Source organism: Neomonachus schauinslandi, chromosome 1 (genome assembly GCF_002201575.2).
Source record: "Neomonachus schauinslandi chromosome 1, ASM220157v2, whole genome shotgun sequence".
Classification (NCBI taxonomy): Eukaryota; Metazoa; Chordata; class Mammalia; order Carnivora; family Phocidae; genus Neomonachus; species Neomonachus schauinslandi.
This window is the reverse complement of record NC_058403.1, coordinates 160,866,069-160,891,628: the sequence shown is the minus strand read 5'-3', so window position 1 is coordinate 160,891,628 and position 25,560 is coordinate 160,866,069. Positions and strand designations below refer to the sequence as shown.

Genomic DNA, 25,560 nt, shown 5'->3' with positions numbered 1-25,560 from the left:
CCTTATCCTGACCCCTCACAGCTCTAACACAAGTCAGAGGTCTAGAAGGTGATGAGCTGTGGTCTCAAAACCCTGGCCCCCCCACCCCTGCCCCAATCTAGCCATACCACCTGGCTGAGCATGACAGCCCCAGCCAAAGCCTCAGGAATCCCATTTGGTCATCACTGGACCGAGGCTGGGGTGGCCTTAGAAGCTTTTTGGGCAAAGGCAGAAGGCCACCCTGCGAGTGAACACACCGCAGAAACCAACCAGCCACAAGGTATGTGGCATTTTCATTTGTATTTCCCCCAACCCCCAAGTCTCCCCACCACGCCCACCCCAGTGTAATTGATTCAATCCAGCCATTCCAGAGTACCCAGAAGGGCCTGGATCCTGGCCAGCTGTAGAGCTCAAGGGACCACAGAAGCAACAGGACCTGGACGCATGTGGTTCCTGAGGCCAGCTCACCTTCTCTGCCCAAGGAATCACCTGCCCCGGGGTCCCCAGCGCCCATGGGGAGGCCAAGGTGAGGGCCTTTCAGCCCAATTCCTGATCTGGGGAAGGCAGGAGAACATGGGCCCAAGCCAGAGGGGCTTGGATTCAAGGTCCCAGCCTGGTACTTCCTGGCCTCAGGGACAACTGCCCTGATCCCACGTGGTTGTTGAAAATGTTACAGTAAGATTTAAAACTGGCCAGTATTGGGGCACCTGGGTGGCTCAGTCAGTTAAGCATCTGCCTTCAGCTCAGGTCATGATCTTAGGGTCCTGGGATTGAGCCCCATGTTGGGCTCCCTGCTCAGCAAGGAGTCTGCTTGTCCTCTCCCTCTGCCCCCCACCCCCCACTCATGCTCTTTCTCGCTTGCTCTCTCCTCTCAAATAAATAAAATCTTAAAAAAAAAAAACAACAAACCAGCTGGTATCAGCAAAATGTGCAGAAAGGGGCTCTCCTACTGCAGGTGGGAGTTTAAACTGGCTCAGGCTTTCTGGAGGCAGTTGAGTTAAAGGTGTAAAAATATGGCCCCGTTTTCACCCCCAAAGTACCATTTCTAGAACTGGTCTCCAGGGAATAATCAAGGACACACACCATGCCCTGGCTATATCAGAACACAAGAAAGAAATGGGAAGTGATCAGTATATCCAACAATAGGGGATTGGTTAAATGTGCTGTTATGTGATGAGCCCAGCGCAGCAGTTAGATCTGGTGCCAGGAAGAAAATTTAATGACGTGGAAATGTTCTCAACATACTAAAAAAAAAAAATGGTAATGAAAGAGGCAGAGGGCATCCCCCCAGGCCTAACTTACCGCTGGATTGGGGGAAGCCTCACACCGTGACTGGTTGGAGACACAGGCATGCTGCTGGGTGCACCAGAAACAAGGCCACTGTGCCGACAGGCAGCTGGTGCAGCTGGAAGACAAGGGGCCCCTCAGACACTCAGCTCCCCACCCTCACTTCCCCCCCTGCCCCCAGGAACTGGGACCCAAGAAGCAGATCCCAACGCGGGGGGAAAAGGTCTTCTGCATCATCAGGGGCTTGGGCACTCTTAAGATAGTGAGCTCCCCACAATAGGTATGCAAGGAGGAAAGAGACAAGCAGGACCTTTAGGAGACGAAATTAAGTGTGATGAAAGCACTTCTCTCTGCCCCTGCGGCCTGAGTGCTCCCGGAAGCCCGGTGAGGGTTTGCAGCACCGTACAAGCGAGGGTCCTATCTGCCTCTAGGACACCACCATTTGTCTTCCAAGGGCCTTCCTGGGAGCAGAGACCCTTCCCCGCCCCCCCCCCCCCGCCCACCACCTGGAGGCAAGCGCCCTGACCCACTCACGCCGTGTGCGTATACACTTGTCCAATGCGGCTGCAATTGTAGATGGTGAAATTGGCCCTGACGATATTCCGCCCGTTGACCCTCACAGACATCGCAACAATCACGTGATCTAGAATGGACCCGGGGAACCAGGGAGAGAAGGACAAAGGGGTCGGGGGTCTCCACTTGGAGGCTGTGATAGCAGGACCCCCATGCCTGACATTCCACGGTGTGGGATGCCCAGTGAGTGAGGCACTTACCCTGGTGGGGCGGGAACGGCGGGAAGCGGTCCCTCGGCAGGAGGTTGCAGTAGGCGATTTGGTGGCCAAAGGCGGGGCCTGGGACCCGGGCCACGGTGCGGATGTTGTTCCCATAGTCACAGGTCATCTCCAGGCCACTGAGGCTGGGCAGGCTGCCCGAGATCTGCAGGATCATGCCCTGGGGGCCAGGGCCCCTCAGCTGGGGGAGTGGGGAGCAGGCCTTTCCCCTCACGGCCCCACCCCCACGCTAGCAACCCTGGGAGAAGGGGGGGGCTGGTGGCCGGGACTCCAGGCCAGGGGGCCATATCCTACCTGGGGCTCTCTAGGCCTCAGTTTCCCCAGCTGCCCAAAGAAACGGCCCACCTGACAGCAGTCAAGGAGGCTTTACATGATCTGGTCCCCGTGACTTCTCTGACCCCCTCCCCTGAGAGTCTCTCAAATCTACCAATCTTTTCTCACCGCAGGGCAATTCCCTTTGCCTAGAACGCTCTTCCCAGAGGCCCAGCTGACTCACCTACTTCATAGCGTTGCTCAAAGACAACATTTGCAGCACAAGGCCAGCTCCGACCTGGTCTAAAACATCAGTGATCCCCACCCCGCTCCGTTCTCCACCCCTCTCTCTTCTGCTTCCCTTTTCACAATCATACTTTTCCTCCCGTCTTGACAGCCTACCTTGCCTATTCCCTCAGCCCCCACAAGCAACTGCTCAAGGGCCAAGGCTTTGTCTGTCTTGTTCAATGCTGTGTCCCCAGAGTCCAGAACTGCACTTAACACATAGTAGGTGCTCAAGAATACATTTGATGAATGAATACATGAATGGAATGAATGGACAGATGGACAAACCTATGCCCAGTCCGCCTGATGAGATAAAGCATGTGAAGGACTCTGTGATACATGATAATGGGGAGAGGGGTGCAGAGGAGCCCCAGGCCCCATCTGGCCCTTTAGAACCACCATCTCTCCCTGTTGATGGATGAGGGTACCCAGCCTCAGAGAAGTCACTGAGGGCAGGGCTGTCTGTCCCTCAGCCCCTGCCCTCATACCGCCCGCTATAGCAGCTCCAGGCCTCCACACTGCAGATTCATCTGAAAACAAGCAACAGTGGCCTGGCACTTGGTGGCCCCTCTGCCCCTTCCCTGTACTGGGGCCGGAAAGAGGTGGGGGCTGGGGACTCACTCTCCTTCTACCCTCCAACTTGCACCCTCCCTCCTGAGACTCGAAAGCCTGCCCACTTGAGTTCAAATCCCAGCTCCCCTAATCCCTAGCTGTACGACCCTGAGCAAGTCACTTTCCCTCTCTGTGCCTCAATTTCCTCATCTGTAAAATGGGGATGTTAAGAGCATCCACTTCACAGAGTTGTGTGAGGCCTAACAGAGGTGACCGTCTCGGGCAGAGTGAGTGCTGAGCACTCAGTGAGAGCTCAGCAAAGCCCAGTCATTCTCATTGTTCGCCTCCGGGTCCCTGGGGCACCATGCGCAGGAGTCTCCACCTCTCAGGGCCTGGGGGCCAGATGAAGGGCGGCTTCCCACCCCCTGTCGCCCCGGAGCTGAGCGCTGGCTCCCCCGCGACTCACTGGGTACTCCTGGTGCACGTCGATCTCTGCAGGCAGGACCGTCATGGCGGGACAGCGGCCGGGGCCCTCGCTGGCACTGGTCCAGAAATGCCGCTGGTCGGAGTTGGCACAGTCCTGCTGCAGGGTGCACCTGGAGCGGCGGGGCGCTGGTCAGGCCCCGGTGGGCTCCCCCCCGCCCCGCCGTGCCCAGCCTCTCCCCAGGGAGCCTCACCGTGTCTCCAGGGCACACCAGCCGCAGTAGGCGTCGGCGGCCCCCACACAGTCCCCGCAGGTGGCATGCACGGCACAGGCAGCGACTTTCACCCGGGCCATCTGGAGGCAGAGGTGAGGGCCCAGCTCCGTGGGGAATCAGCCATGGCCAGGGCCCTGAGACACTGGGGAAACTGAGGCTCGGGGCTATAACGGGGGGCACATGGGGAAACAGGGCTTCCCCTGCAGAGGTGGTGTCTACTCTGGGAGGCGAAGGGCTAGCCGACCAAGGGGATGGGGAGGGAAGGTGCTCCTGCGGGGAGGAAGAGAGGGAGAAAGCTCGCATGTCTGGGGGCCCTTTCAGGCTGGGGCTCTGGCCTTACCTGGTGGGACGTCATCAGATAAAGGTAACCAGGGTCTGCCGGGTCAAACTGCATGACATGGTGCACAGCCTCCCCGTAGGCCACCGTCACCACCCGCCTGCTCACCACCTGCATGCTCTCATTCAGGTTGATCTGTGGGGGGTGGGGGTGGGGGCATCAGGGTGACGGGGCACCAGGATGGTGCCCACGGCAGCTGGGGACCCGACCGAGGCTTGGGGTCTCAGCCTCATCCTCTTTCCGGCCTTCCGGGGCCAGAGGGAAATCACGGACATGTAAGGGAGGGCAGGGGGTCCAGTCTCTACACTTGTGCCTTGCTGGGTCCCCCCACCAGGAGCTCCTTCCCTCGCTGATCTTCCCCAGCACATCCCACCGTGTGAATACATACAGACTTTACAGTTTACAAAAGATTCTCTGGGAGGCTGTCTGGCATCATGCCTCAGAGCAGGGACGTGGGTTTGAATTCTGGCTTTGACATTTACAAGCTGTACAAACGTACAAGTTGTCACTCTCCCCGCCAGAGCCTCAGCTTCCTGACCTAATGGGACTCACGATGGCTCCCGCCCCTCAGGACTGTGGTGAGCACACATGGAGAAGATGCCTGCCAAGCGCTGATGGGGCCATACTTCTCATTCCTCCCCTCTTGTGCCCATTTCACAGATGAGGAGACTGAGGCCCAGAGAGGCTACAGACTTGGTGAGTCATAAAATGAAGACACTTCAGGGTCACAGTGCAAGCCCAGGCCTGTCTGACCCCACAGTCCAAGGATGAGGGGAGAGGGTGAGGTCCAGGGTCCCGGCAAGAGGCAGACCAGAACTACCTGAGGCCTAGAAGCTCCCCTAGCTCTGAGAGCCCCTCTGCATGTCCTCCTGAGAACAGACAGTGCCCACCAGAGCTCCACCAAACTTTCTTTTTTGGCTGTCCCCTCACATTGCTAGCATGCTGCCTTGTTGGAGGCCCCGCCAGGCCCTGAGTTGGGACAAGTGGTCTAGATGCCTCCCTGGGCCAGCTGCCAGGGGCCTCCTACTGCCCGGCCCTCCTCTGTGGGCTCCAAACTTTTGGTAGCTCCCACCCGCTTATGGAATAGACTTGTTCTGGCATTCAAGGCCCCAACAACAGACCCCAGCTTACTCCTCTAGGCTCATTTCCACCCCCTCAACCCAACTCCGGCATTCTAGCTTCTAGGCCTTCGCACATGCTCTGTTCCCCGCTGGAGTATTTCTCTTCCTCTCCCTTCAGCGAAGATCTGTCCTTCCGGTACCTCCTCTAGAAGAGCTTCTCAAATGCTCTCCACACACCAAATTGAAATTACTCTCTTCCCAGCCTCCCACAGGCTCTGTTCCAACCCCTGAGATATCATCCATCCCAGCTGGCCTCTTGGTGGAGTCTGCCCAGGCAGCCTGGCCCCTGCTCAGTCTCCAGCCTTCCCCCCAGGCACCCAGCAGATACTCAGCTTATTTCCACTCCTTCAAACATCTATTGAGCACCTACTGTGCTCGAGAGCCCGGGCCAGGTGCTGTAATCTAAGCCCTGAACAGGGAAGGGCTGGTGGGAGAAGACAGTGCACAGCACAGGGTGGTGGGTAAAGAGGTCTGGGTTGAGGGGTCATGTGGGCTCCTGGTCAGCTGGCCTTGAATTCAACCCCAGCTCTCACTGTGTGACTTTGGGGCAGTCACCTCCCCTCTCGGCGGCTTAGTGTTCTCATCTGTGAAATGGGAATCCTGGCGCTACCTCCCTCACAGGGGACAGTAGACTCTGACCACAGTCTGGGATGGTCCAGCTCATTTTCCCCATGATAGATGAGGAAACTGAGGCTCAGGGTGAGAAGCAACCACCCCCAGGTCACACAGCTGGGGCCAGCAGAGCCAGGATCTAAACCCAAGAATCTGACCCCAAAACATGAGTCCCACTGTCCTAAGGACCCTCAGTGGGGCTTCAAAGGCTGAGAAGGTGCCCCCCCGCCCCCTCCCTGCTCCCACACCTGGCCCCTCCCCCACCACCGCTAGTGGGCCAGCTAGGGTCCCGGGGCCAGGCAGCCAGGGCACTGATCCCCAGCCGCGCCCCCCGCCCCACCAGCCCATGGCGTCCGCCTGGGCAGCTGAGGGAATTGAGTTATCGGATCTGAGTCAATTAGGCCAGGGCCTGGTACACACTGGAGCTGTGCCAGGCAGCTGACTTTCCTGACAGGCAGGGGATGGGAGGTGGCTGGGAGGAAGCTGGCCCAGGCCCTGGAAAGTCCTTCCTACCCCATGGTGGTAAGAGTCCTCTCACCTTTCCCAGCTCCAGGAATCATTACCTCCAGAAAGCAGTCATCTTGGTTGGGGCGGGTGGGGGAGGGGGAATCTTCAGAGGGAGGCCAGCGGGGTACGGGGAGGAAATGGCAAGAGAGCCCCCACTTGCCAGGCTGTGGTCTTCCCCTGTCAAAGCCCAACAACTGTCTCAAGAGGCAGGGCTTACAACCCTCCACAGATGGGGAAACTGAGGCTCAGAGAGAGAAAATGCACTGTCCAAGGTCAAGTAGCTAGCAGTGGCAGAGCCCAGAGACCTGAACAGAGATCCCTCTGCTTCAAAGCCCGAGTCCTAGAGACCCAAGAGAAGGGCCTCTCTCAGGCCTGGTTTCCCTCCTCTGCAGGACACGGCCCTTCTTCTTATGAGCAAGAGTAGAAGAAATGGATGTGAAAGATGCTTTGTAAACTGTATGGTATTAGGGCAAACCGGAGGGAACGAGGGCTAATATCGGGCCTGCAGAGGCCACGTGTACAGCCTCCTCAGACTCAGCCTCCCCTCAGCCTCCCCAGCCCTGACCCCCCCCCAGCCCTACCTTGAGCAGCCGCCCACTGACTGTGCCTAGGAAGACCACGGTGTAGTTGCTGACCATGGCCACGGCCACAGAGGAGAGGCCCGGGGCTCGGAACACAGGCGTGGCCTTCAGGGGCTGCAGGATGGACAGCGGGTGCTGCAGGTGGGCAGCCCCACAGTCCAGTTGCTCTGGCTGCAGCTGCAAAAGAAGCAGGATGTCAGACCTTGGCTCTAGAACCTTCTTTGGCTCCCTGCCCACACTGTATGTCAGGCCTCAGCATCAGAGCTTTAAAGTCCGGCTGTGGCTTTACATGCCCAGGTCTGGGCTGAGGCCCAAACACAAGCAGGGCCCTATCCCCCGTAGACTGACCCCTGACCTCAGCGTTTGTCACAGAGCTGCCCCAAGGGGACGACGTTTCAGGTAGGTAGGAACCGTACAGGAAAAGTTCTGTGATGGAGGCAGGAAGAGCTGGCAGCGGGACAAGGTCAGGAGGCCAGTGAGGTAAGGACAGGGTGAGGCCCACACACCCTCATGGACTTGGAGCTGCCCCTCGTGGCTGGCCACAGCCGGCAGAGCAGAGAAGCCCACACCAGACCTCCTGAGGCCATCCTCCGCTTCAGCTTACCTGCTGCTACCCAAGAGGCGTCCCTCCTGCCTTGGCTGGGTCTCCACAGCAACCAGGGGGTTTCCTCCTCCCGGGGCCCCTGCTCTGACCCCAGCACCACCATCCAAATTCCCAGCAGCTCACCAGACCCCAGACTGAGGCCTCCCCACACGAGGCCCTCCCTTTCTCCCACGACCATGCATCCCCCTCATCTGCCCACATTACAGACGGGCAGACCAAGGCAAGGCGCGTCCAAGTGCATAGCCCTGCCGTCCGCATCGGCCCAGCGCCACTCCAAGTGGCGAATCAGTCCCAGCACACGCTGGAGTGAGACAAATGGAGTTAGGGACCCCAGCCCCCAGCCATGCCCTGGACTTGTTCCCACCCCCTCCCCGGGTCTTGTTGCTCCTTCTGAAGGTTCCTTCTGCAATATGCACAAAAATACCAAACAGGCCTCCAGGAAAACACCTTTGGGAAGATAATCGTGCAAATCCACAAGGATGCAGACACAAGGATGGTTCAGAAGAGTGGACAGGGGGACACAACCTCAGGGTCCTGCAGGATTGAGCAGGAAGATAATGGCGCATCGTCCAGGAGAGCCGCCCCCACCACTGAGTGACACCACAAATCCGTATGGATCGAGGCACAAAGATACCCGGCTGAGAAAAGTCAGAGGGCGTCATAGGGCCGTTTTGGTAAAGCTGGTGCATCCACAATAAGGTACTAGTCATGATGGTGAACATAACAGGCTGTGTTTGGGGCGCCTGGGTGGCTCAGTCGGTGAAGCGTCTGCATTCAGCTCAGGTCATGATCTCAGGGTCCTGGGATCGAGTCCCGCGTCGGGCTCCCTGCTACTCGGGGAGTCTGCTTCTCCCTCTCCCTCTGTGTGCTCTCTCTCAAATAAATAAATAAATAAAATCTTAAAAAAAAAAAAATAACAGGCTGCGTTTACTGAGAACTGACACTGTACCAGGCCTGGGCATCAACTCCCTATATCCTGGCCACCCTATGAGGTCCCATGTCACAGATGGGGAGACTGAGGTTCAGAGGGGAAGGAGCCCACTCTAGATCACCAGTTGCAGTGTCATGCCTCTATGACTGAAACTAGCAGCAGACTTGAGCCCCCCTCAGCCCCCTGGATGCTGGAACATGGGCAGCGGAAGCTCTGAGCAGGAACTCAGAAGGTCACTAGAATGTAGCATCGGAACCAGCTTTAGGGAGCAGCCTTAGAGTCTTTTTGTTGTTTTCTTTTTAAATTTCTCATTTGTGCTTTTTGCAAGCCTAAGCCACTGATGATGTGCCCGTGTGCGGTTTGCTCAAAAGCCCAGCTAGTTTTCAAAAACAAACAATAAATACCAGGTCCACCTGTCCTTGGGCGAATAAACACAGTTTCAGGCCCCACAGGCTTCTAGGTGAGACCTGTATCCCAGAGCGTCCCTGGGGGGCCAGGCCCTGAGCCCAGAGGTGGGGTGGGGCTGAGGCCGCCACTGGGCCAGAACCCAAGAGTAGGTGGTCTTCCACAGGATGGCTGGGGGTGACCGGGCAAGTGACCTCGCTTCCCTGAGCCTCCATTTCTTTAACTATTAAGTAGGCGCATCTCTCGCACTCCCCTCACAAGAAGTGGGATAAGCTCATTGGTTGGGAAGCGCCTGTACTATGCCTAAATGCTCCAGAAGTGTTAGCTGACGCTGCTGCCATTTCAGATAGGACTGTCACTCAAATATTATAAACTGGAATTTGGGACAAATCATGCGTACCTCTAAAGCTTTCCAGCTGGACTGCCCAGGAGCCCCTAAGGCAGCCTCTCCCCCGGGAGGCTCTCCCAGCCCCTCTTTTCTGAGCCTGCTCTGACCTCGACATGTCCCCTTGAACACAGCTGCCAAGTGAGCCCTTTAAAAATGCAAAGAGGCCTCCCCAGCTTGATACCCTCTGATGGTTTACACAACACTCAGAATAAACACTGAATCCTAAATCCTCCCATCAGGGGCCCCAGCCCTTCTAAACCCATCCCATACCCTCCTCACCCACACTCTTCCACTCCAGCCACGGGAGGGGGAGGCTCGTTTCTGTTCCTCAAACACTGGGCCTTACCTCAGGGCCTTTGCTCATGCTGTTCCCTCTGCCCAGAGTGTCATTCCCCAGACTGTCACATAATTGGCTCCCTCTTGTCCTGCAGCTTCAGACCTACCCTGCCTGACTTCATTGTGTGTGTGCCCGAGGTGGGGGACAGCTGTGGAAAGGGGATGCTGGACCATCTCCCCCAGCGGCCTCTCCTGGTCCTGGGCCCACCCCTCAGCCATCCTGCAGCTGCAGGGAAGAGGTGAGGGGAGCTCTGTCAGCAAGTAGGCGGGAGAGCAGGCACTTGGGCCTGAGGCCTGCCATGAGGGAAGCTTCTCCTAGGGGTTACATAACTTCTCTTCACTGAATATGGATTACTTGCGTCATGAAATAATAAGCTGTTTTAAAATTAAAATTGTAAACCCTTGCCTGGAGAATATGATTTTCCTCCCTGAGCTCTGGGACGGGGCGGGGAGGGAAGGGAAGACCTAGGAGGCCCTGGATGACACCCTTAGGGTTTTCTGTCCTGGGCCCCACAATGGGAGACCCCAGCCAGCCAGGAAAAGCCGGACGGGGCACCCAGATGAGGGTGATTTGTGGGCTGGTCGCGGCAGAGAGGATGAGGCAGGAACACGCCGGGAATCCAGCTCTCGCCTGCCCGCCCTGACGTTCACAAGCCATTAATTCTGTACCGAAGGAATTTTCTAAAAAGCCTTTCCTCCAACTTTTTTTTTTCTCTTAACCTAAAAATAAAATCTAAAAAAAAAATTTTAAAGGAGAAGTAACCCCCCATCAGCTGCTCTGGATGATCTGTGCTCTGAGGGGAAGCTGACTCTGGACTGCCAGGGGAAATCACAAGGCTTCGAACCGGCTCAAAAGTGGAAGCTGGGACCCATGTCCATGGAGCAGGCGGGAAATGCTTCCCCTGCTGGGGGAGGGGGCTGCAGGCCTGGGAAAGGGGGACAGTGCCCTTGGGGACGTAGCAGCCCTCCCAAGTGTGGCCTCCACCGAACTTGGTCTCTGGGGGCAGTTAGCTCCAGGGGCCCAAAATACCACCCTGACCGGCTGACGCTGCCTGAAATTCCTCCCTTAGCACCGGCCTTCCCTCAAGTCTCACTTTCCATAGGTCTTTCAAAACACAAATTCCCCTGGGAGCAGGGGAGGGCTGGCCTCTCCCAGCAGCCCCCTCCAATCCAGTAGAGCCACCTTTCTAAGCACAAAACTGGTTAAATCCTTCCTGGCGTCAAACCCATCTCCAGCGCCCAGCTCTCCTCAGGATCAGGCCTGGCATTCAAGGCCTTTGTGGTCTGGTTCCAGCTGCTCAGGCTTCAAGTCTCACTTTTTTCCTCTGTCCCACCCTCTGCTCTGACCACACCAACCTCTGCAATTCCTCCAGTGTGGCCACACCTTCCCACCCAGGCTCCTGATCCTTTATAACCGTTACTCCCTTAGCAGCCAATGCCCTTCCCACACCTCTGAGCCCTCATACTTTCCCTGGCCCATCAGTCTCCCTTGTCTTGACCCATGCTAGTCCCTTTGCCAGACATGTCCAGGCAGCAAGTTTTTCACCAGCTTTCAAGATGTGACTCAGAAAAAATCTCCCCTCTTCTGGCGGCACTGGGCTGGTTACCACTTTCATTTATCATGGTAGCATAAACATGAGCTTCTCCAGGGTAGGACTGTGCTCTAGGATGACTGTTTACTAAAGAGAGGAGACTAATTTTGACTAAAGTGTGATTGACTATATTCAGCTGCTTCTTTTCCAAACAGAGATTGAGAACAACACTGCCATGCTGGGTGCTGGAGAACTAGAGCAACATATGGGCCAACTGTATGCCTACTGTGTGTGTGGCAACATAGGGGAGTCAGGTGTTCAGGCCCAGGCAGCACCGGGCTGCTACTTTTGGTTCCTCTAAGAACCTCAGTGTATCCCTCTCTAAATGGGACGAGCAATAGCTACTGCGGGTCTCAGCTTTTTTTCTGAGAGCAGGACACACCCTCTCTCTTCAGCTAGCTGCCTCCTGGGGCCAAAGCTCAGCTCTGCCCACTTTCCCATTAAAACTCTTGACATATTGATTTCACTACCAACTGTAATTGTGTTGACTTTCTCTCCCCAGGAAGCCGGCTGAAGCAAGAGCTTCAAGAGCCCAGTTTCTCAGGCTTCTGCATCCTGCCTGCAGACCCCACCAAACCTCAGCCCCACTGTAGGTGGCACTCTGAGGAGGGTCAGGCAGCAATGGTAGGCCGGGTGGCAGGCTGCAAGGCCCAGGAGTTCTGTCCCAGGGATAGAAGACACCAGCTGTTGGGGCTTTGTGCTCGGGAATTGAGGGCACTTGCCCACCTCAAGTGTTTGACTGTTATCGACCCAAGATCCCAGGAAAGCGAAGTTTCACCATGAGGAGCTGGAAGCACACACCATCCCTTTTGGGTGTTAAAAAATACACCTGGGCTGGGACTGGACCAAACCCCCTCCTCTCCCTCCACAGTGGCCAAAGGAAGCTTTTTAAAACTGTAAGGCACTGGGTGGCGCCTGGGGGGCTCAGTCGGTTAAGCGTCTGCCTTCGGCTCAGGTCATGATCCCAGGGTCCTGGGGTCGAGCCCCGCATCGCGCTCCCCACTTGGTGGGAAGCCTGCTTCTCCCTCTCCCACTCCCCCTGCTTGTGTTCCCTCTCTCGCTGTGTCTCTCTCTGTCAAATAAATAAATAAAATCTTTAAAAAAAAACAAAACAAAACTGTAAGGCACTAAGTACAACATGGGATCCTGGAAAAGAAAAAGAACACTTGTGGAGTAAAGTCTGGAGTTCAGTTGAGAGCAAAGTACTAATGTTGGTTTCTTAGTTTTGACAAATGTACCATGGGAGCGTAAAACCTTAGCAATGGGGAAAATGGAGGGAAGGTTATGCAGGAACTATCTGTACTATCGTCGTAACTTTCCTGTAAATCTAAAAGTATTCCAAAATAAAAAGTTTATTAAAAAAAAAAAAGCAACCACAAACCAGTGTGTCCCCTCTGCAGCTCAACAGCCATCAATGGATCCCTAGTGCCCTCAACATAAACCCAAACTTTGCTCCTGGGCCCCAAGGCCATGCTCTACCTGGCCTGCCCCCTCTGGGGCTCCCCTCAATGCCCTCCCCTGCCAACTCTTCCCTCAGCTTGGACAGCCAAGGACAAGGAAGTCTCCCTCAGGAGAATGCCCCAGAGACAAGGACTAGAGGAGAGGGAACAAGCAAGGATCGGGTAGGGTGGTCACGGGGGTCTGAAAGGCAGTCTGCAGGAGGCGTACACAAAGGAACCACTAAACTCTGCGGGATTGTTGCCTCACACAGAGCCCAGGTGAGCAGTCCTTCCCCCACCCTTCTTCAGAAGCCCTGACGTTAAAGGGGGAAGCATTCTCAAGGTCACCCTCGTGGCTGACCACGCGGGTACTCAGTCAGGTCAGTCAGCCTGTGACTCCAAACCCAAACTCCTCCCTCCCACGTTAGCCGGTGCAGCTTCTCAGAAACCGCAGCTAATAGGCTATGGCTCCCCTGAGCGGACACCTCCACTGACGGTAAACTGAGTCATGGAAAGAGCCGTGGGCCTACTGTGCGCCGGCCCAGGGAGGAAACAGGATGGAGCTGGCTCTAAGGGGCACATGGCAAAGGCCCCCACACCGCGGAGGAAGCCGCCCGCTGCCGGGGAAGGAAATACCAGCACCTCCCAGTGGGTGATCAAGATGCTGACTTCCTGGAGGGGTAGGCGGGGAGAGTGCGCGCAACTGGGCCACGGAACAACAGCCAAGAGGCCTGGCTCTGAGCCCAGGTGAAACCAAGGTACAGAGAGGGGCAGAGGCTTCCTCAGGCCACACAGCGCCACAATCCCCTACCTGACCCCAGGCTGCCTGACTCAGGTGCGGGGGGAGACCCCGAGAAGTAGCAATGGACGCGGCAGCTTGGGTAGACCCTTCCAGCGTTTCAGAGAGGCCTGCTCTGTTTCCCTGATCCCCTCTCTGCACGAGGTGGGTCACCCAGCCCCAGAGCCCTGCATTCATCCAGGCCAGCTGAGCACCGTCTGGAAGGGTTGTGTGAACCAGACAGCCAGGCCATCCTGAGCACGGTATGTCTGTCTAGCCACAACTGGCACCCCAGGCCCAGCCACCACGCTGGCTGCAGGCTGGAAGGACAGCCCCCAGGCTGAGGTCAGAGGTCCGGCTGGACGGAAGACCTGCTACGTGTAGGCCCCGAGCAGAGCTACCTCACAGCCGCACGCTTGTGTCCTCATGTTACAGACAGAGAAACTGAGGCTCCTGACGTAGCAAGTCTCGTTGCTCATTACTCGCCATGGGACGCTGCTTTCTGTCTGAGCCTCAGTCTCCGCATCTGTAAAATGGGGACAATAACTGCACCCTCCATCGAGGGCTGCCGGAAAGAGCTCAGCTCACAGCAGCCCTCGGTACTGATCCCTGCAGATTCTCAGTCAACGTTCCCCATTAGCTGGGCAGGTCACATGGGAGCCGCCCAGGACAAGCCGCTCCACCACATCCGCCCTCACCCACGACACGCGTGTTGGGGGCCCGGCCGAGGCCCGCTCTGCTCAGGCCTGCCTGGGAACTCCTACCACAGCCGCTGACTCAAGCAGCCATTGTTTTGTTAGCTGGACACGGCCCCCCCCCAGACACCCAGCTCCCCCTTCTTGAAGCTGTTTCTCATTCTGGCCCAGCCTGGCCCCATTTCCAGCCCTTCCCCCCTGGGGTCCCAGAGGAGCCCAGTGTGGGATGGGCAGCCAGCGACTCTTCCCTGCCCGGGGTAGTCACTCCCCCCACACCAGCTCTAATGGGGGCGGGGCGGCAGAGCACTGCAGCTCCAGCCCCTCCTTTCCCTGGAACGGTTTCTGTCCCAGCCTCTTCCCCTAGAGGGGATGTGGGCCAGGAGAAGCTGAGAGCTGAGCTGCCTCTCTCGGGCACATTTGGCCTTCCTCCTCCTGGGGCCAAGGAGCCCTAGGGACTGGAACTCACACCCTCCTCCCTGTCCCCTGGGTGCTGGCCTCCGTCCCGGAGTCATCATATAACTGACTGTGGGCACAGCGGAGGGGACAGGGCTGGCTTGGAGGCCCCAGCAAACATTTCTGGGCTGGGTCCCAAGTACTGGGGACATGGAGGTGACACAGGGGTCCCTCTCTCCAGCTGCCCACATCTCAGTTCAGAGATCACCCCCAAGTCGGGAAGGGACAGCTTTAAAATAACAACAATACAGTAGTAGCAACAACACAATAAGTTGGCTTTGTGCCCCGGCCTGTATAGCCTAATTTAACCCTAATAAGTCGGTGCTACTTTACAGCAAGGGAAACTGAGGCACAGAGCAGCGACTTGTCCAGGGTCACACAGCCAGAATGGCCAGATGCGAGCCTGAAACCTAGGCAGGCTGGCTCCGGAGTCCTTGCCCTTAACCACAGCCTGTCCGCCCAATGCTCTGCTTGGGCAGGGCCAACAGCTGCTGGGGGCCTGGCTGCCTGGAGCTGGAAAGGCCCTGGGTGGCAAGCTAGGGAAACTGAGGCCCATCAAGGAGATGGCCACTTCTGGAGGGCTCGTTCACTTCAAACACAGATGTTGGACGGGCCCTGAGAGGGACATGGGGGCGGAGGTGACCACAGATCCCCATTTAGCTTCTTTCCCGGGCCTGGCCTCCACTTCAAGGCCTCTGCCCACTGCCCCCCCATTATTTACCGATCAGAGCAGAAAGCACTACGTGATTAACGCCCCACTGGGGCCTTGCTGGGCCTCATAATGGAGCTTCGAGCTTCCTCCCTCCTCTAGCGTGTGATTTATCGTGTTTCAGGGTAAAGGATGGCGGACGGGGAGGGGCCAGCCCCGCTGGCCCAGCGGATCTCAGATCTCGGTGGCATCGAGTGTCAGCGGGAGAGTGGGTGGTGCAGGGGCCCATCCAGGCAGCCTGTTGGGTTCAGCTCTGGCCCAAACACGGGCTTTGAAAAGAAGAGAACGGCCACACTCCGGGGGTAGCCAGGATCCAAATGCACGTGGCTGGCGCCAGGAGACTTTCCAGGCCTGTCCCCACGCGGCACCGGCTGGTTTCCATGGCAATCCCCACACCACTGTCAGAGCTGGAGAGGCCCACGGGAGTCACCTGGTCCAGCCACAGTGGGGGCTCTGGGAGAGAGCCTCCTGCTTCTGCCAGCACCTAGCAGGGCGGATGAGGGGCCAGCAGCTATGCAGTCCCTTCTAGAACCAGATCGACTATGTCTCACTCCTCCCCAGAAGCCTTGCTGGCTCCCCACAGCCCACAGGACAGCATCGAAATCCTTGGCCTGCACCCCAGACCCCACACACTCTCAGCTTCATCTCTGCCTGCTACCCAAGCCACGTTCTACCACATCTCTGGGCCTTTGCCTCTGGCTGGAATGCCTTCCCCAGCCCCATCTGCCCAAGTCCAGCTCCAACATCCCCCTCCTCCAGGAAGCCTTCCTGGACTCCCTCAGAAGAGGCTAGGCAGTGTGCAGCCCTGGTTGTGGCATATGTTCTGTCATGATCTCCTCCCTGACTGTCTGGGAGCCCCTGGAGGGTAGGGGCAGAGTCTGACTCATTCCTTTTTGGGGGCTGCCATGTAACAAAGTTGGGCCCCCTCCTCTACTGCCACATTCTAGAGAACCCTCCACCAGGAGCAAGGACAGGCAGGAGATGCTGCCTAGGAGGTGTGGGCTCTGGTGGGTGAAGGCAGAGGCACCTGCAGTCCTGGGCGACAGGAGCCCCACGCCTGGGACCATGCTGGGCGCTGGGCTCACTGGGAAGCCCTCACCCCTCACAGCAGCCCCAGCAAGGCCAGGGCTGCGCTGGGTGTCTGTTTCCTCCCCTTTAGGATGGACCCTTTCACCTCTTCCCACTGTGACCTTGAGGGCCCCTCTGGATCACACCCCTTCAGTCGATGTTTCGGGAAGAACCAGGGAGTAAAGGGGATGAGCACAGGTTCTGCAGCGAGACACCCGCTCCACCTTTTACCCACTGTGTGACCTCAGGCAAGTCACCTAACCTCTCTGGGCCTCGGTTTCCCCTTTTTGTAGATTAGGGATAACACGCATCTCATTCCATTTCCGGGGCGATGAAAAGATAGACTCTATATAAAGAGCTTTGCCATACGCCTGACGCAAACCCCCGAGCAACAACAGCATTACCAGAGGCCCCACTGGCGCTGAGAGAAGCCGTTCCGGGACAGCGGGCGCCCCCTTGCCACCCCATAGCCCAACTCAGATCGGGAAACCGAAGTCCGGGAAGGGTGCGGGCCCCCACGAGGCCCAGGGCTCAGGCCCTCATGCTCCTCTTCCATACACACCGTGTCTGTTCTCCCGCCAGCAACCCGAGCACAGAACCCGGCCTGTCTCCTGCATGTCCAGGAGAACCAGCAGCCATGGGCCAGCAAATCTGGCTCTCGTAGACTGTTTTTGCAGGGGCTCATGCTGACTCACACAGCCTCTGCTGAACACCAGGCTGCCCCGTTCTTCCCGATGCTGAATCCATTTTACAGACGGGGAAGAGGAGGACCAGAGAAGGTAAGTGACTTGCCTGAGGCCACAGCTAGGAAGGCACAGCGCCAGGATTTGAATCCAGGGAGTCGGTGCCAGGGTCCAGCACTCATGCACCCTCTGGGCCTGCCTGGGTGTGGCTGGTCCTAACTGTGGGTATGGTTAGGGCCGGACAGATCTGCCATCCCCTCTCCTAGCAAACCCTGGATGGCACCGTACTGCCCTGGAGGGGAGGCAGCCTCCCAGCCCCAGTACCCACCCAGCACTGGTCCAGGGCTGGGGTCAGTGTTGGAAGAGATTTGTCAAGTCATCGTACAAACTGACCACATCCTTCACTTGCACACTCAAAGGGCCAGGAGGCTCACTCCTTCCAGAATCCAGAGGATCACATTTTTAGACATGAATGCAACTAGTACTTCCCTGCCTTCCCCACTTCCTCAAAAGGCCTGGCCAGCCCCAGCCTTGACAGATGCCCTGGCCAGCCTCCCCCTACTCTGGAACTGAGTCACTGCCCCATCAGCTCCCAGCTGCCATTGGGGGCCTGTGGTGCTGTCACAGAAGAGGGTTTTGTACAAAGGGCCCTGCCCAAGTCTCCATGGGGCAGGGTAAGCAGAACTCCCAGCCAAGAGCTCACAGCTAATACTAGCCATCGCCCACCATGGACTCTGGTGCCAGATAGCCAGTCTGCGGATCCCCCTTCCTGCGAACCAGCCCTGTGACCCTGGGCCTCAGTTTCCCTATCTGTAAGCTGGGGATAACAGACCTTCCTGCCTCATGGTGGGGGGCTATGAGATCAAACACACTGGTGCTCGTGAAGGGCCAACATGGTGACCCCGCTCATAACTGGGAGCTCAGCAATGTTTATTATCCAGCCCCAGAGAGCTGACAGGGCACCTACCCTCCGCATACCCCTCAGGCCCACCAGATGCTCGGCGCCTGCCCCATCAACGGCAGTGAAAACATGCCCACTCTCTCCCTGTCAGCCTCTGTCTTCCTGCCTCTGAGCTCACTCAGTGGGGCGGCCCTGGACACACCCCTGCCTAACCCCTCTGGCTCGCCCAGCCAAGTCACCTTTAGGACCTGGTGTGATTCCGTCTCCTCCAAGGGCCCGACCCCCCTCCTCTGGGCGCTCCCTGCTCTGCTGGCTCTTTGACACATGCTGAGCTCATTTTTCTCAGATGTAGTTTTCCCTCCTGTTACTAATACCTCCACCTGCCATTTCCTGGGTACCGCATGTGAGATTTTAATCTGCCCACAACCTCAGAGGTAGACACTGTACCCTTTTACAATAAGGAAGCATGAGGCCCAGAGAGGGTAAATGACTCACCCTGGGTCACACAGCATATGGGCAGGAGAATGGGACTCAACGTCTTGTACGTGCAAGTCAGGACTGGTGACATTCCCAGGGTGGGCTGGGATATTAACTGTCACCTGGCCCAAGGTCTGTCTCTCTAGGCTAGAAGGTCATCTTGGCCAATGCTGCTGGAACCCCCTGAGCCCCACCAAGTGTCTGCTTTTACCCTTGGCCACGGGAAGCTCACTCCCAGCCCCCAGCCCAACTCCAAATGTAAAGCCCATCTTGGAAGCTCTGTCTCCCTCCACCTCCACCCAGCATTTCAGCCCCTAAATTGGTTCAGAAAACGCCTTCTTGACGATGAGCACCCACCCACCGCATGCCAGTTTAAAACAGCCTGAGGGTTTTTTTTTCCACCTTTACTATAAAAAGACACCTTGAAAATGCAGCATTGGTATTTCCCTGTTGGTTTTCCTTTTGACTTAAAAAAAAACAAATATCACGGTCACTCAAAGGTTGAGAGGAAAGATTCCGGGCAGGGAATTAGACTCGGCCTGCCCTCACCTTGCTGGATAAGCCCGTGCCTCAGTTTCCCTCATCAACAGCACACAGCAACTTCCCAACTGGCTTTCACCTCAAACATAAATTGAGGAAAGGGATCCAAGCTACACACAATGGAGGATAATTTTCGCACTCACTTTCTCTCTCAAAATCATGCAACGGCCCCAAATATGCCAAAAATAATCAGGGACAAAGTTGGGGCCCTCCAAAGCCTGGCGGGGTGGACAAGTTTCCCTGCTTCTGACCTTGCACCTCGGCAGCTTCTCCCTTCCCCAGCAGATTCCTGGATGGAAGGTGGCAGCAGAGGCTAAGGCTTCATTGTCATAAAGGTGGGCGGCAGAGGAGAGTCCTCCAGGTGAGAAGCTGGAATGTCTGAGATCACTCTGACCGAGGGGCTGGACCCATGGGGTCAAAAGACTCCCAAGCAAGAGTGGGAGGCTGGGCTTCCAGAGGCCCACCCTGGCCACCTCACTTGAGGGTCAGATGTCCCTAGAGAACAGATGGAAGGGCAGGGTCCTGTCCCCCAGGTCCAGCCCTACTGAGACCACCTGCTGCTAGAGAAGTCAGGCCAGATGGCTCTGGGAGAGAAAGGGATTCCAGGCTCCTAGAACTCCCCCAACACCCCCAGGCCAAATCCGTCCTCTCCCCCAGAGGCACCCCACCGCATGCCCTACTCTGACAGCACCAACTTCCATCCCGATGCTGGACAAGACTAGGCAGCTTCCTGCTCCCCCCATCCATCCCCACCTCTGGGGCTACATCCTGGCACTTCAATCTGGCCGGAACCCACTGCTTCCCTCTCTGCCCTCAGACCAGGCCCTACACAGCCCCCGGAACAAGGCCAAACCCACCACCTCCACCACCGCGCCCAGGGCCCACCACAGGGCCTGGCACATAGTAGGTGCTCAAGAAATATTTTCGAGTAAGTGAGTGAATCTCTTGCCTGGAAGATAGCACCAGCCCTCCAACTACTCTTCCTGCCTCTCATCTTCCCTCTCACTAGCCACCTAGGGACTTTCTAAAATAATTATATTAAAAATAATCAGAGTACAGTTGACCCTTGAACCATGTGGGTTTGAACTGTGTGGGCCCACTTATATGTGGATTTTTTTACAGGACAGCACTGTATGTATCTTCCCTTTGTTCCGATTTTCTTCATAACATTTCCTTTTCTCTAGCTCTCTTTCTTGTAAGGTTACAGCATACAACAAACGTAACATACAAAATATAGGTCAGTCACTGTTTATGTTACTGGGAAGGCTCCCAGTCAACAGGAGGCTATTATTAGTAGTTATGTTGTGGGGGAGTCAGAAGTTATATGCAGATTTTTGACTGTGCAAGGGGGTCGGCACCCCTAACCCCTGAGTTGTTCAAGAGTCAACTATAATTGCAAATATGTGTGCCAGGCACTCTACTAAGGACTTTACAGGTGTTATCTCCTTTAATCCCCACAACAGTCCTGGGGGGTAAGTACCTTCTTTTTTTTTTTTTTTTTTAATGATTTTATTTATTTATTTGAGAGAGAGAGCACACGAGAGGGGGGAGGGTCAGAGGGAGAAGCAGACTCCCTGCCGAGCAGGGAGCCCGATGCAGGACTCGATCCAGGGACTCCAGGATCATGACCTGAGCCGAAGATAGTTGCTTAACCAACTGAGCCACAGGCGCCTGAGGTAAGTACCTTCTTATTGCTCCCATTCTACAGAAGAGGAAAGTGAAGTGCTCATTCAGATCACATTACTCCTCTGGCTAAGACCCTTCATGGCTCCTACACCCCCAGGATACAGTCCCAACTCCACGATGCAGCCTCCCCACACCCGCAGGCGCTGCCCCCTTCCCCCAGCCCCTCTCTCACATTCCTCCCCCACCCCCCACCGCAGGGACCACCTTCAGTTGCTCTGGCCCACCCTGCTGTTTCCTACCTCCAGGCCTTCGCACAGGCTGTTCCCTCTGCTGGGACCCTTTCGTCTTCCTGTGCCAGCTTCACGTGGCTAACCCTTGCTCATCCATCCACCTCCACGTTGATAGCACCTCCCCCAGAAGCTATGATGTCCCCTCCTGGGGCTCCCTCTGTCCATGTTCTCTTATCACCCGCCCCCTGGCCCCCTGGGCTCTAAGTACCTGGCCACACGTCTGCCCTCTGCTCGCCTGCACGGGCCACGGGAGCAGAAACTGTGCCAGCCTGGGGCACACAGTAGGGCCTTAGGAAATGTCTACTGAGGCCTTCATCTGGGCTAGAGGTGGGAAATGGTGGGGTATTTCCTGCTGTAGAAGCCAAAAGGGGTCAGTGCGGTCTGGGGCCGAGCCCAGAGCGGTGTTAATAAGGCCCTTGGGGTATCGGCAAGAATGGCAGGCAGCTACCAGGTGCTACTATGTTCTAGGCACCACGTGCTTCACATTAACTCATTCATTTAGTCCTTGAAGCAATCCTTAGGGATTTGTTTTTAGTGTCCCCATTTGACGGAGGAGGAAACTGAGGCTCAAAGAGGTTAAGTCACTTGCCAAGGTCACACAGCTGGGAAGTGACAGAGGAGGATTTGAATCCAGGGTACAAAGTCCAAGTTCTTGGCCTGTCACTGGGGAGCTGGCAACAGCCGGAGCAGGAATAACCATCCCCCGCCCCACCCCGACCCACGGCTACGCTAACTAGAGGCCCAGACCCTGGGGCCTTGGACACATCTGGGAGATATGGCCCAGCAGCCCTGTCCTGTGCCCACAACTAGGCAAGGGGAAGGGGAGAGGGGTGTGGAGGACACAGGGAGAGTGGCTGAGGAGGGCCAGAAATCGACCCCACCTTGGGGTGGGGAGAAGGCCCATGGCCACTCTGTCCCTGGGGCTGTGTCCCTGGAGAGGCCCTGCCCCTCTAAGGAGAAGGAAGCCCCAACCCCCTTCAGCAGAGTGAGTCACTGCACCAGGCCAGGCTGGGGACCGTGGGAACCAGGCCGGTTCCTGCCAGAGGGGGAGGGGGTTACTGCAGTGGCGGCCTGAGGAATCCCATGGATCAACCCACACCAAGGGCCTGGATGGACACACAGGCCCTGGAAAGGCCGAAGGCAGGCCCAGGGGCTGGCCTGACCTCAGCCCGGGCCACCACAGTAGGGTCTTCCCTCCGTAGAACAGGGATTGACTTCCCACTCACCTCCTCTGGCCCTGAGACCCCCAAACAAAGCTTGTACCCTCAAACACACCCCTTTGGAGGATGTGGCTCTGTGGAGGGGAATGGTAGATGTCCCAATCACAGGGCTAGGCAGCCAGCCCTGACCTGGCTAGCCCCTGTGGGTGGCAGTCTGCCCCACTCACCCACCGTGACCTTTATTTTCAGGGCGGCCAGCCAGCTGGTGGTGGGCAGCTGTGGGAGCCCGAAAGCAGGAGAAGGAATCCGTGTTTTCTCAAAGCCCCAGTGCTGGGCACACCCACAGGGGAATAATTAATCTCATGAGATTCTTGCCTGCAGCCTGAAGACCATGGAGAAGGGACGGGGCAGGGCCACAGGGGGCCTGGCCCCAAGGAGGGCTCACCAGGAAAAGGCTGAGTTCAGCATCTTGCTGAGGGAGAAACTGAGGCTTCCTAGGTGTTGAAATGGACTCCCCCACCTCACACGAGGATGCAGTGTGGAAAAGGCACAGGGTCCCACCTCTCACGGCCCCCCGAAGAAGTGACCCCTTTCTAGTGAGCTTTCTTGAGGGGACCTGCACAAAGTTCCCTTCTACACCCGTGTCATGTCCCCCGCAAGGTCAACACACCACAGTGATCCCCCACCTTGGTCTAACCCAGCCCCAGCGGCCTGGGCCCCATTCCCACCCAGCCGGTTTGCTGCCACACCTGGCCCCTCCTCACTCCCTCCTGAGCCCCTGGCCCTCTCCTGTCCCCCCCTGCATACCCCAGGGCTGCACACAGTCCCGTTCACCTCTCTCTACTCCCCTGTCTCCCGCACCTCCCCACACCAGCCACCTGAGACTCCTCCAACACATTTGCGCACGCACGCACGCACACACACACACACACTCTGAGCTCCGTATCCATTAGGCAGCAAAGGATCAGTGGTGTTAAGAACACAGATGAGGCCAGACAGCCTGGATTCAAACCCTGTCTCTGCTGGTTTCCAGCTGTGTGATCTTGAGCGAGTTATTTAACCTCTCTGTTCCTCAGTTTCTTCAAATGTAAAATGGGGATGAGAGTAGAGCCTACCTCAGAGGGTGGCTGTGAGAACCAAGCCAGTTATGCCATTTGAGGCACTTAGTGGGCATTCCACAAATGTGGTTGGCCAGCCCACAGCCCCCATGACTGGTACTTGCTAAGTGCTCAGTATATATATATATGTTGAATGAGTGAATAAAAGTTGGCCTCAGGAACACACCTGTTTGCCAACCAGTGGTCTCCCCAGAGTACCTGCTGGTTCCCAAACATCTGTGTTCCCTGCCACACACATCCCACTGCACACCCAGGCCCACCCTGCTGCCCATGTCCCTCTGGGACACTTCTACCTGCCCTACACTCCTGCATGACCAGCTCAGTGACACACAAATCTGGCGCATACGCCCCTGTCACTCCCTCCTTGCTGCCCCTCACACACATCTGCAGGGCCCTGGTGCACACCTGCATGCCCCCCTGCACACCGGCCACACCCAAGCACACATCTGCCAACTCCCAGGGCAGCCCTGATAGGCTCACACAGCCAGCCGGGGCCCCACCTTTGGGCAGACATGCACTCGCTTGCTCTGCACTCAGCACACACCTAGGACCACCACCTGCACACCTGGGCTATAGATGCCCCTGTGGCCCTCTCCAGCGCACAGCTGCAACCCTGACCCCTCCCACACACCTAGTTACGCTCACCTGGAACCCAGCACTCCCCTGAGTGCCCGCAGGCGCACACCTATACCGTATTTGCACCAGTGGCCCCACCATGGCGGACACCTGGGGCCCGGCAAATGCACCTGTGGCCCAGAGTACGTTCCTGGGTCTCCACACGCGCGTCTGGGTCCCACACATTCACACCTGTGTCCCGCTCAGCGCACAACCCGCCCAGTTAGCCGCACGCTCTCCCTCCTGCCCCCTGGGCGGGTGTCCGGCTCCCTCGGCGTACCTGGATGTTGCGCTTGCGCTCGCAGGCCGGCCCGGTGCCCTGCACCACGCTGTCGAGCACCGCCACCACGTCCGGTGCGGGCTCCACGAAGCAGGCGTTGCGCGCGGCGCGGATGGCGGCTTGCACGTCGGCGAAGCGGAAGGCGCACAGCGCGGCCGGAGTCGCGCGGGACGCGGGGGACCCCTGCGGCCGCTCGAAGACGGCGAAGAGCAGCTCGCGCGCGGGGAAGACGGACACCAGGCGGCTGTAGAGGTCGCCGCGGCCCGCGCCGCCCGCGCACTGCAAGCCCAGCTGGATGTAGGACTCGGTGAGCTTCTTGGCGTCGCCGCCGGCGCCGCGGGGCAGGCAGATGCGCGCCAGCAGGCTCCGCGCCTGGCTCTCCTTGTCGCCCGCGCGCGCCTCGCTGTTGAGCGCCAGGTACGCGTAGGACGGGGCGCCCGGCGGCGGGTCGGGCGGGTGCAGGAAGGCGCGCACGAAGCCCAGCTTGTGCTGCTCCTTGGCGCCCTGCTTGATCTTGAGAATGTTGTCGTCGGAGGGGTTGAGGTCGAAGGTGAAGAGCTTGGCCAGGTCGCCGCGCGCATCCAGGGAGCGGATGGCGATCTCGGGCGTGTTCTCGAAGCGGTGGTCCTCCAGGCTGCGGTTGCGCGGGAAGAAGGCGCTGCCGTAGCCGGTGTACGTGGCGCCCACGAGCAGGCGGCTGCCCCCCGTGCCGGCGGCCGGCGGCAGCACCAGCCCCACGGTGGACGCGTTCGGGTGGTTGGCCGCCACGTTGAGCATGCTGGGGAACACCGTGACGGGCTCGGCGGGCGGCGCGGCGGGCGGGAAGCGCACGGCCACCGCGGAGATGTTGCCCCGCCGCCGCAGCTGGCAGAAGCCCTGGTAGATGGACCCGCACACGACCACCAGGCCCTGGCCGGGGTCCAGCTGCAGGATCTTGTTGTAGTTGTCGGTGAGGCGCCGCGGGTGCTCGCACGAGGCCTGAGGCAGCTGCGGGGCGTGACACAGCGGGCTGTCGGCCACCGGGCCCACGGCCGCCTCGGCCTCCAGGCTCAGGTTGGCGCCCGACAGCTGATAGAGGCGGTTGACGGCCGCCAAGTACACCGTCCCCGCTGCGCCGTCCAGGGCGAAGTTGTTGGTGGGCGTGGGCGAGGGGAACCGGCGCTGGATCTCCAGGGCGCCGACCCGCGCCGCCCCCAGGAGCAGCAGCAGCGGCAGCAGCGGGCACGGTGACGGGGCCCGGAATGGCGGGCGCCGCGGCAGGGGGCTGGCCGCGGCGGCCCGAGCGCTAAGGGGTGCGCCGCCCGCGGCGCGACGAGCCATCCGGGCGTGCGCGGGCTGCGCGGCGCGGCGAGTGCATGGGGCGCGGCGCGGCCGGGAGCCGGGAGTCCGGAGGCGGCAGTAGGTTTTTTTTTTTTTTTTTTTTTTTTTTTTTTTGCGGGTCCATCTACCAGGGCTTCTGCCAGCTGCGGC

General features: G+C 58.0%; 1 protein-coding gene across 1 annotated transcript in view; it reads right to left on the bottom strand.

The window, feature by feature from the left end:
* Positions 1 to 25,410, bottom strand: part of PLXND1 (plexin D1) — a 56,978-nt gene extending 31,568 nt beyond the window's left edge. The window contains exons 1-8 of the mRNA XM_021695236.2: positions 24,091 to 25,410; positions 7,003 to 7,179; positions 4,185 to 4,316; positions 3,824 to 3,924; positions 3,613 to 3,742; positions 2,040 to 2,217; positions 1,801 to 1,909; positions 1,282 to 1,384 (exon numbers count right to left, since the gene is read on the bottom strand). Coding sequence (XP_021550911.1) covers positions 1,282 to 1,384; positions 1,801 to 1,909; positions 2,040 to 2,217; positions 3,613 to 3,742; positions 3,824 to 3,924; positions 4,185 to 4,316; positions 7,003 to 7,179; positions 24,091 to 25,410 — 2,250 coding nt within the window. The remainder of the gene's footprint in view (positions 1 to 1,281; positions 1,385 to 1,800; positions 1,910 to 2,039; positions 2,218 to 3,612; positions 3,743 to 3,823; positions 3,925 to 4,184; positions 4,317 to 7,002; positions 7,180 to 24,090) is intronic.
* Between the last annotated feature and the right edge of the window lie 150 nt (positions 25,411 to 25,560).